Raw genomic sequence first — 10895 nt, forward strand, 5'->3', positions numbered from 1 at the left:
TCTTGTTTTGCCAAATCTCCTTAAACAGTCACAGACAGGTAATGTGGATATTGAGAACATTTGTCATAGTTAAATCTGGTTCAAGAAACAGGCTAATTCTGTAGTCAAAGGCAGCAGTTTATTTCCCAAAATGATGTTAGAACATGGCATACTTTGTTCTTATTGATATACTGCTACTGTGAATTAAAGAGAGAGTATATCACATTAACAGCTTAGTTTATACCTCGAGAGATAAGACAGAGAATTCTAGAAACACAATCTAATAGATTAAAACCCAATACCTCCAGAAGGGGAGCAGCCCTCCTAACAATAACTGTCAAACGAGCACCTAGACTGATACTACTTCCAGTGCTAAAGTATTGCTGGGATTTTCCTTATTAAAATACTAACAGAGTGGGTAATTGTGCAGTTGCCAGGTCCACATCATGAAAACAGTTTGTGGTCTTTAAGGCAGTAGAATTTTGTTCTCATGTTTAATCTCTAAAAGGAAACATCAAATGCTTGTTTTGGTGCTGTTATTTAAGGCATATGCTAATATACAGTCTCTTCTGAAGGCAGAGGCAGTTCTGCCTCTCTCAGTACTGCAGAACTGGACATGAGTAATACCATTCATATATCCACAGTGAAATACTGACTGCATAGAAAGTGTTGCTTTGTGGTGAAGTAATTGGTGATTAAATACAATTTGGGGAGAGACTATAAAGTACATTGAACTGTATTGAGTCAAAAAAGTTGCTGTCTGCAAAACAGAGTGGAAACAATTAAAACCATTTAATCCATTGAAAAAGCAAACATTCTTTTTTCATAATGTATAAAATCTCAGATAAACAAATACCTCTGTTACCTTTTCAGATGCCTGGTGCATCACTGCCACAGAAAGCAGTAACTGACCACCTTCTGCAGGACTTACCTGACTACAAGTGCTGTAGTCGACGTAGGGTTCCCAGTCAGTAATAATGTAAATACTTGGTAAACCTTGCAATCACTTTTAACCACCTTAACTTATTTTAAGGAAATAGTCAATACTACTGACCACTCCCTCAGCCTTATTCTGAGGTGGGATTCTCTTACCTGCTAAAATTCCAGTGTATCACTCTTGTTCACAATTTCTTCCCTCCCATACCCATTATCTTCCTCAATTTGGAAAACAGCTTAAGCAATCTTTTGTCCCTGTTCTGTTTCAGCTTTTCTATATGAGCAAAACCAAGCAGTCATGGTTGCTCTGAATTTCTGACATCACACATGTTGCTATAGGGACAGCAGCGCTGTTTCCAGCAATCAAGGCTGGAATTGCAGAGGGCCAGCGTGGTACCTGTTGCTTGGCAGAGGGCCCACTCCAGGGAAGGGCTGGCTTCTTCCACAGCGTACTCAGGCTGCCAGCCCCCACACACGTTACCAGGACTGAGGATACTCAACCCTGGCATTCAAGCATCAATTTTACTATCTCAGTGCTGGACCCATTGCAAAAAATTTTTAGCTAACCTCGTTTTTATTTGGGAATAATGGATTTTGAGTGGTATGCAAGTAGAAATTTGCTAAATAGTTCAGTGTTTTGGGAGTTCCTCAGGCACTGACAGTGAGCTCTTCACAGGCCCTACAATAGGACATCATCATGTCATGCAACACAGTTTCTGTTTTGATGAGATATTTTATAAATCAGAGGAATGTAAGCTTCACCTCAGAAGAAACGAAGGAAGTAAACCAAGCTAGAATTTATGCAAAATGTATACAGTTTCTTCCTGTTTTATTTTTGCACAGTAGAAAAATAAAAAGCTATGCACACAGTCTCAGTATTTAGGAGTAACTGGGCTCTAGCAGTAAAGAAGTAGACGACATTTATCAACTGCCCGTGAAACTTAGTATTCACTTTTTCCTCGTCACATTCCCATTAAGTCACTGCACATACATAATGGGTGAGGCAAATATGCCTGGTACCAGCAGTCCTATTTACATGCACATACATGATGAAAATAAAGGCTCTTCTCCAAACTTTCAAGTGAATCACCACCACAATCACCACTTAATAAATATTCAGAGAGAAACAAACGAAAACAAGATATGAATATACTCAAATTAAAAATCAGGAGTCCACTTAAATGACTGGCTTTGCAGATGCAGTTTTCCATTTCCTGCCTGCATGCAGTTGAGAAGAGATATGGACCTGGCCCTGAGGAGTGCCATTCACTCAGAATTTAAAAGGGCCCCCTTGCAAGCCACATGGGATCCGTGTGATGCTTTCCTTCACCTCCCCCCAGTAGTGTGAGCTGCTCACTCCCATGGCTCCTCTGCTCTGTGTGCAGGTTAAATGGACCAGCAGCTCTGGAGCCTTGAGAGCCATCTGCTCTGTATTGTTGACACAGGGAGAGCCATAGCACCTGCTGAGAGGCACCTATACACCTTGCTACCACCCACTTCACTCCTGTCCTTCAGACAGTGTTTGGGAAGGGATTTGCACCTTTTTTTTTGCCCCAACCTTACACATACAGCAAATGCAGCAGACTGCCCTACATGGGTCTTGCCTCAAATTTGGCAAAGTCCTCCCTGAGCAACAGGGCTTTAAAAAACAAACAAAAAAAATCCCAACCTCTGATGTGAGGTTTAACTCAAGTTCATGCCTCCATTCCTCTTACCCCTGCCAAACCAGGCAAAAGGCCAGAGGAGTGGGCTCAAATGCAGATTTAGTGACAAACCAGAGGCTGTGAAGGTGAATTAGCCTTCCTCCTCTAGCACAAGTTAGTAATCCCTTTGCCCTAGCCAGGCTACCTGTTACAAGGTAGATACTCCTTAATATGCTGGGGTGGCTACCCCAGTTATGCCATATTTTTAGGCCATGGTCTCCTCAGCCAACTGTGTCATGCTGCCTGCGGGGGTTACTCAGAAAGGCTGACTTTGACCTTGGGGGCTGGTCTCCATAGGCTTTAGACTTTTTCTACAAACAACAGATAAAAAGGCTTCTCCAGAGCCCCAGTGAAGTTTCACTTCTGAAACATCCTCTGGGCAAGCTGTTCTGTCTCTCTCCTCTAGTTGAAGGGCTAACCCAAGGAGAGTCACCCCACAAGGCTATAGCTGGCATAGTACCAACCCCTCTGTCTCACCATCTCCGTGTTCAGAACTTTAGACTTCCCTCCTCCAAGTAGAAATCTCATGTTCCCTGTATCTGGGTGTCAATTTTCCAATGCTCTTCACACCCACTATCCAAATAAGGCAAGCATTCAGTTTAAGAGCCTTTACCATCAACTATAAAAGCAACAAACACTGACTCTTTTTTCCAGATTTTTCAGACCACAGGAAGTTGCTACATTTATCTATGACAAGGTCAGGCAAGAGGCAGCATTTACCCAAACACTGGGCAACATTAATGGAGACCACAGAAAGTATCAAAGTGGAATCTAAAATTTTGCTAGGATGTGAGATTTGCTGGAAAATGTTGCCTTTATATTGGAGGGCATTATGCTGAACACAGCTACTCAGTATGCACTAGAACACATTCCGATTGTTGCAGAAAATCACTCCTGTGAAATAAAATGGTGGGGGGCCCAGTGGTGAAATGCAAATGATCTGGTGTTCTCTGGCACAAATAAAACACCATAAAAGTCTTTAATAACAGCATGGTTTGTTTTTCTAATTATCCCTTTTTTATTACAATGAAGAGAGATGTTAAGGGGTTGATACGAGGACAGATTTTAGAACCTTACCGCAGTTGTTCTGGGGCCAGCCTTGGGGGCAAAGGTAGAAGGGCAGTGCAATGCTGCAGACCTCAGATGGGACACAGTCCCACCACTGGTTCACTGTCGTTGAAGTAGCAGTGTTTTATCCAACATTCGATTTCCCAGAGTACTGGGTAAAGTGAAAATACGTGTTTTTCTGCTCTGCAGAGGTAGGCAACAACACAGGCACATTTTTCTTAATTATTCCTGAATCTCACCTCTCATATTATGAATTTCCTTGCAGAATAAGACACAGCTGGGTGGGGAGGGGGTGTGAAGCACAGAATACAACCCAAACATGCTACCCCAACTATTCCTTTCAGCCTTGAGGGAAGTCATACAGAAGAATGAAATCATGGCATTTTTAGAGAACTTCTCCTGGAGAGCAGAGATGAGAAGCAGATATTTTGAGAAAAAATGTCAATATAGAGCCTGACTGTGAACATAAAACAGCAGACTGACCATGAGCAATTTTTACCCTATTTTACTGTCTTAGCCAGATAAAGACTATGTAGGAAACCCAGTAGCCTGTTCAGGAGAGCTGCAGGCAGATGGCATGCAAAGAGTGTGGTCTTAACACCACAAATGTGTCACCTGCTCCATCAGCTTTTCAGTTTACATCCTCTTCTGTAGTACAGTACTACACCTTCTCAGGGACCTACCAACACATCACTCCTCATGAAAGGAATTCCTCCCTTTGGAACATGAGGGGAATTTCATTCAGAGTGAGCATGTACCTTCGTAAACATCTACTGACTTTCACAAATAAGCCCTCTGCAGTTCAGCAAAACAGGAGTCTTTCAGCCACAGTGCACATCTGGTCCCTGTGTGGGAAGTTTACACATGTGTGATGTTTTTGTTCACAACAGTACTGTGGTAATGAGCCTGGAGCAGTTCAGGTGAATGTCAGCAACCAAGACTTCAATCAATCCAGAGACAGCAGTCATGGAAGTGAGGGAACAGATCACCACATCATTCAGACGGTGGGACACCTTTTCCTGTTCCTAATAGAGATCTTATCATATTCAAGCAATTAGAGAGGACTGTTGTGTCTGTTTGGGCAAGCTCCTCACACAGTGATTAAAACTAAAAAAAAAAAAGGAAAAATAAAAAATAATTTCAGAAAACCATATTGTAAAAGTGGCCTATAGCATGCTGCATACTAACTGTTGGTAGGAAAAGTCTCTGCGTGAAGACACTTTCCTACTCCTCTCTTCCATATCTCAGTAACTGAATTTAAAAAGTATCTGGATGATGGATCTGCAAAGGTTAATGCTCAACTGAAAAATAAGAACAGGAGGAGCAGTACTCAGAAAAAGCTTTGCTATTAATTACCCCAAATTTGTATTAATGTGCCTTTTTCAAATTATGCCTGCCACATAGAAATGATTTGTTCTAATGTAATGTGAAGGAGAAAAAGAGCTGGCTCAAGGAGGAATAGAGCCTCTGAATGTACCTATTATGTCAGTCTCCTGAAGTTACAGTATGTTATTGTCGTTGTCTTTTTAATAGGCCAAAGTCTTTGTGAATCAGCTCTCCACAATCTGTGAGACTGTATGGACGTTGGCTCTCCACCAGACTTTTCTCTTGCTACTAGTAGTTGGGAGATGGCTTCTCCCCATTGGAGTTGAAATCACTCGGGATCAGTTATCTCAGCTGCTTCTCATGTTTGTGGGAACCGCAGCAGATACACTTGAATTTGCAAGTGAAACCTTGGACATCGAAGATGTTCGGTAAGGACTACTTGCTGACATAAATAATTTGCATAGTGCAAGATATTTTTGTTTGAAGATTTGTTCATGCAATCTGTGGTGTTCAGACTAGTGGAACTGTATTTCCTACAGTTAACAGAAGGGTACGTTCAAGGGCTCTGTTTTCCTACTCTCACCTTTCCCTCAGTGGAAGACCTAACAGTCCTATGAGCTTTGTTAGGGATTACTCATATGTTGCCAGCAGAGAAGCGTTTTGCATCCATCACCATAAACAGGTACAAAGAGCCAAACAATGAGCATAACTGCCATGCAGCACCAGTTTTTACAGCCACGGGAGCTGAAATGCTGGGTACGCAGTAAGCCTCTTTCAGGTTAATGAATTGTTTTAGACTAGCAAGGAAGCAACTAGAGTTTGCTTTAGTGATTCATTATCCAAGTTGCTTCTTTGGTTTTCTCATGCGTACTTTCTTCATGATAGAATGACAAAGTGTTCAAAGATAAGACGAAAGGGAATGGCACAGTCTGGTGTGAATTTTCAACACACTGATCTCTCCCAGAAAAAGTAAGCCCATCTCCCCCTCGCAGCACTGAGGGATGAGCTGTGAACATCCATCATAAAGAAACAGAATCACAGGAGAGGTTCATCTTCTTTTACAGATGTACTTTTTTTTTTTAATATCAAAGAATGGGTTTTGCAGCAGGAAGTGAGGCCCTTCCCGCTTGGCAGAGAAGATTCAGGCTTGCAAGGAATGTAATCACTACAAGAGTAAAGACATCTCCTCTTTGAGCCACAGAGGATTTCCACATGCTTATCATTATAACATTAGCATCAGATATTTAGTGTGATTACACAGCTGTAACATGTAGCCTGAACAGCAAAAATTCTATATCAAAAGGTGCCTCTGTTTTCCTTAGTATTGCATCTCAGGAGTGTGCATTAATCACTGTTTAGCTCAACCACCCTTTAAATGACACTTTTTTCCCCTCCCATAGGAAGAATTATGCTCTCATAAACGCAATTCTTGCTGTATGGACCTGGAGTATGTTACAGTTTCCACTTGATCTTGCAGGTTAGTATTTGCACATAGACAAGACGAAAGAACAAATGCTTTAAGTTTTGCTGGCATATCTTGTGGCGGCGCACGTGCTACATGCTGTACCAAGGGCTTCTGGTGAAGAGCAATTCATGCGACAGTGATGGTTTTTGAAGAAAGCCCATTGTGGTTTCTTTTGAGGAAACACTCATTTCTGGCTAACCTCTGAACTCCCAGGTAAAACTCTCTACTTCCAGAAAAAAAAGAAATGGCACTGCAATATTGTATCTGCTCCGGTTGCGTGTTACTGCCTTAAAGTTCACTATGTGAGCTCTCCAGTTAGATCTGATTTTGGATTATATTGTGGCACCAATCTGGGTAGGTTACTGCACACTGTGGAGAGATAGGCTATCGTTAACCACAGGGGACAGCACAGCCCTGAAATGCACAGCACAGCACAGAAATGGTTAGCACAGGAGAAATTACCTATTCACAGGGAACCTAAAGGTCCATGTAATATTGGTACGTTGCACCTGTGTCTTAAACAAAAAGGCCCAACATTCAGCCAGCTAAGGCTGGTATTTGCCCCCATGCAGAAAGGGCTTCTCTGTGTCCAAGTAGAATAGTGAAAGCTGCCTCAATCATCATCTGTCCAACCATTTTGGCCTCCAGTCACTCCAAGTTTGCAAGTCAACTATACCAGTCCAAAAATGTGTTATTCTCACTAACACCTTTTATAAAATTGATGACTAGGTAGACACGCTGATTAAATAATAAATGATGAATAAAATTAAAAAATGCTTCCAGGAATTTTTCATTAGCCTTTTCTTCACCGACAGCACGAGGCTTTGTTTTCAACACTGAAGTTATGAAAATATTTCAGCATTTCAGCTCAGCAGATCACCTCCTGAAAAAACTGATGGCACCACATTTCAGATTTATTACAGCTAAAATTCCTGTTACTGGTGAAATATATTTTAAGATGCACTCAGGCTTAAAAAAACCCCACAAAAACCAAACCCTCCAAAACCCCAAACCATACCTGTCACCACTACCCAAGCAAATTAATGCTCTGGTAGTTTAAGCACTGTTTGAATTTAAGTGAAGTAACCTGTTGTACTGTGGATTTTTTTCTCTGACTGTTGCTTTTCCACTTATTTAATTACATTTACCAGTTAAAAATTAAGTTATTGAAATGACATTGCCCTGAAATTTAGTATGGGTACTGTTTATTTTAGATAGTTCTGTACAGTTGCACAGATAGTACTTTTTATTTAAGCATCAGTATGTTTACTCACACATCAAACATGATCTAAAATAGAAGTTTGCAGGCATTTATTATTGAACTACAGCAATGCATTTAGGACTGTTAAACAGCTAGGGCATAAAAAACATATTAAAAAAATTAGCTGCTGCTGAAGCTTTGCCTAATGGATTCAGCAAATGTCTACATTCTACAACTCATTTTCCACTCAAGTCTCATCTTGTTTTTTTCCCAGCGTTGACTCCAACAATAGAATCCTTTTTCTACACTGAAATGTTTGGTGGTTGTTACTGCATTGCAAGTAGCTATGTTGTTTTTATCTTAAACTAATGAAATCCCATTCCCTGAGAGACAGGTTTGTTAAGCTACATGCTTTTTTCCTAATAGGCAGCCATAGTTACCCCACACAAACCCTTCCGATGATCCTTCTCTAGACACCATGCCACAAAGAGCATTCTAGCCCACCACCACTTTTACAGCCAAGGGTAACACAGCCACGCAAGTTCCAACAGTTGCATACAATTTCATACCCAGAAGGTTAAAAATGAGTACCTGTGCTCAAGTCTTATACAGCAGGCAGCAACCAGAGTTTCTTCCTATCTACAATGCTCAATATTCCCCTGCACTGACATGACTTAGGTCGAGAGAGGTTCTCCTACCCCTCTACTCTGCCCTGGTGAGACCGCATCTGGAATATTGCGTCCAGTTCTGGGCCCCTCAGTTCAAGAAGGACAGGGAACTGCTGGAGAGAGTCCAGCGTAGGGCTACAAAGATGATTGAGGGAGTGGAGCATCTCCCTGATGAGGAGCGGCTGAGGGAGCTGGGGCTCTTTAGTTTGCAGAAGAGGAGACTGAGGGGAGACCTCATTCATGTTTATAAATATTTAAAGGGTGAGTGTCACGAGGATGGAGCCAGGCTCTTCTCGGTGACAAACAATGATAGGACAAGGGGTAACGGACACAAACTGGAACACAGGAGGTTCCACTGAAATTTGAGAAGAAACTTCTTCTCAGTGAGGGTAACAGAGCCCTGGACCAGGCTGCCCAGAGAGGTTGTGGAGTCTCCTTCTCTGCAGACATTCAAAACCCGCCTGGATGCCTTCCTGTGTAACCTCATCTGGGTGTTCCTGCTCCGGCAGGGGGATTGGACTGGATGAGCTTTGGAGGTCCCTTCCAATCCCTAACGTTCTGTGATTCTGTGACTTATTCTTACTATGACACATGAAAAATGCAGTGGCTATCTGGTGAATATTTTAAAAGCAGAATCTTAGACAGCCTGGAACAAATTGAAGTGCTACAGCTCAGGCTGATCCCATCCAGAATGTTATGTTTTGTTTTGTTTCTTAAAGACACATATTAGCCTAGCATGTTGATTTAACAGAAAAAGTGTCTGGGGAACTGGTTACAGAAGGATTAGGTGATCTACTTCTGCTTCTTGTTTTAAGTGTTTAAATACTGACAGCTTTGTGGGATAGAAAAGGGGAAGCGGTTTTTGGTCCTGTTCAGCAGACTATGTAAGTACCTGCTTAATTTGAGCTTAATGTGTTCCAGAAAGGGGATATTATTTATGTTGAATTGTTCACAGTCAAATGCATTTATAATCCAGGGTACCCAGGATTGTAACTGCCCTTTAGGCCAATCCTAGCTCGATTTTAGAGAGTTGTTTTAACGTCACTGTGTTTTATTTCCAGTACAGCACATTGGCTGCAAACCAACTGCGTCAACTAGGCGGATCCCCAGCCTGCTGCTGTGCAGGTACAGTGCAGAACTGTGGAATATTGGAGTCAGCCTTTTCATCCAGGATGGTCCCTTCTTCATTGTGCGTTCAATCCTGATGGGCCACTTCAGAATATTCAATCAGATGCTGGTGTTTTTTACAGCTAAGAATATCTTAGTTGTGACTCTACAATTGTATCGTCTGGCAGTGATAACGTTAGACTTTCGGGCTACTATTCTGCAGAGGAGCAGGAAAGGAGAAGTTGGCTGTTGCCCATGTGAGCCTTATGAAGCTCGTACTCATGCTATCGCTGACCAAGATACCGAAATGAAAGAGGTTGCTGCTTTTCCTTCTAAAGAGGAATCCCAAGCTCCATCAAAAGATCAGTGAGCACAGTTACTGACTTGAAAGAGGTTGCATTTACCACAGATTCTTCAGAAGGGCTTAGCCTATTTCTATAATGAAATACACCTTGAGTGAGCGCCTAAGTCACCTCTTCCACAAAGAGATAATAATTTCTTCTGAATTGTAGGAGAAATTCCTGAAGCAAAGTCATAGAAATGGGACATTTTTGTATCCTTTTGTACGCTGGGTTTCGACTAGTTCCCTATTATATTATCCACAGGGATTTTGTAGCTGTAGTTTATAGTATCAAGAAGGGTTTGGCACACTAACAAAGTTGGTTGTTACCTTTGGTGGTGGTGTGCTAACGTATGTACTTGCATGTACTCAAGTAGAAGGACAAGCTTATCCATTATGGGAAGTACAGAAGCGTTTAGCTCTACTATAGCCAGACTTCAATGGTTGGGCTATAACTGGAGTCTGATGAACAATACATTCATCGCGTGTGGGCACAACTTCAGCGGTGACAACGGTGCAGACGTGCACGTGAAGGAGGATGACAGATTTCTACCATTACATCGAAACATTGTTCATTCAAGAAATACGAGAAGATCTTGTTCAAACATTACCTCATCTTTGGCTGGATTCAGTTAAATCCTATGCAACATGGTGAAACGGCATAAACAAAACTGTCTCTTGGGACTTGCATGGTCTGAATAACCTAAGCCTTACAAATTAAAAAATAAATAAATGAAAAGCAGCCCCACAGATCGTAAGAACACAACTGCATTTGTCACAGGCATTTTCTGCAGACATGCTTGTCTTTCTATTTCCACCAGTTAGAATGCAAAAAAAAAGAAAAAAAAATTATAAAGATCTTTTTTCCTGGTTTTGCTGTGCTTGCAGTTGACACAAGTTTATAAAACATCTCCATTTTATAAGATTTTTTTAAAGTGGCCTGTCCCAGGCATACAATCTAATTAGATAGAAAATGGCACTGCTCAAGTTTGACAAAACAATCTAGACTAAGGGATTCAGGCTTGTGGTTCACATTTGATAAAGCACCACAAGGTCCCATGAAATAACTTGAGAGATTGTCTGGTCTGTTGAGTGTCAAGTT

General features: G+C 41.6%; 1 protein-coding gene across 1 annotated transcript in view; it reads left to right on the forward strand.

The window, feature by feature from the left end:
* TMEM26 (transmembrane protein 26) overlaps nt 1-9823 on the forward strand; it is a 14478-nt gene extending 4655 nt beyond the window's left edge. Inside the window, exons 3-6 of the mRNA XM_010194564.1 lie at nt 4577-4690; nt 5220-5440; nt 6413-6489; nt 9408-9823. Coding sequence (XP_010192866.1) covers nt 4577-4690; nt 5220-5440; nt 6413-6489; nt 9408-9823 — 828 coding nt within the window. The remainder of the gene's footprint in view (nt 1-4576; nt 4691-5219; nt 5441-6412; nt 6490-9407) is intronic.
* Nucleotides 9824-10895: the final 1072 nt, after the last annotated feature.

Source organism: Mesitornis unicolor, unplaced genomic scaffold, assembly GCF_000695765.1.
Source record: "Mesitornis unicolor isolate BGI_N332 unplaced genomic scaffold, ASM69576v1 scaffold1040, whole genome shotgun sequence".
Classification (NCBI taxonomy): domain Eukaryota; kingdom Metazoa; phylum Chordata; class Aves; order Mesitornithiformes; family Mesitornithidae; genus Mesitornis; species Mesitornis unicolor.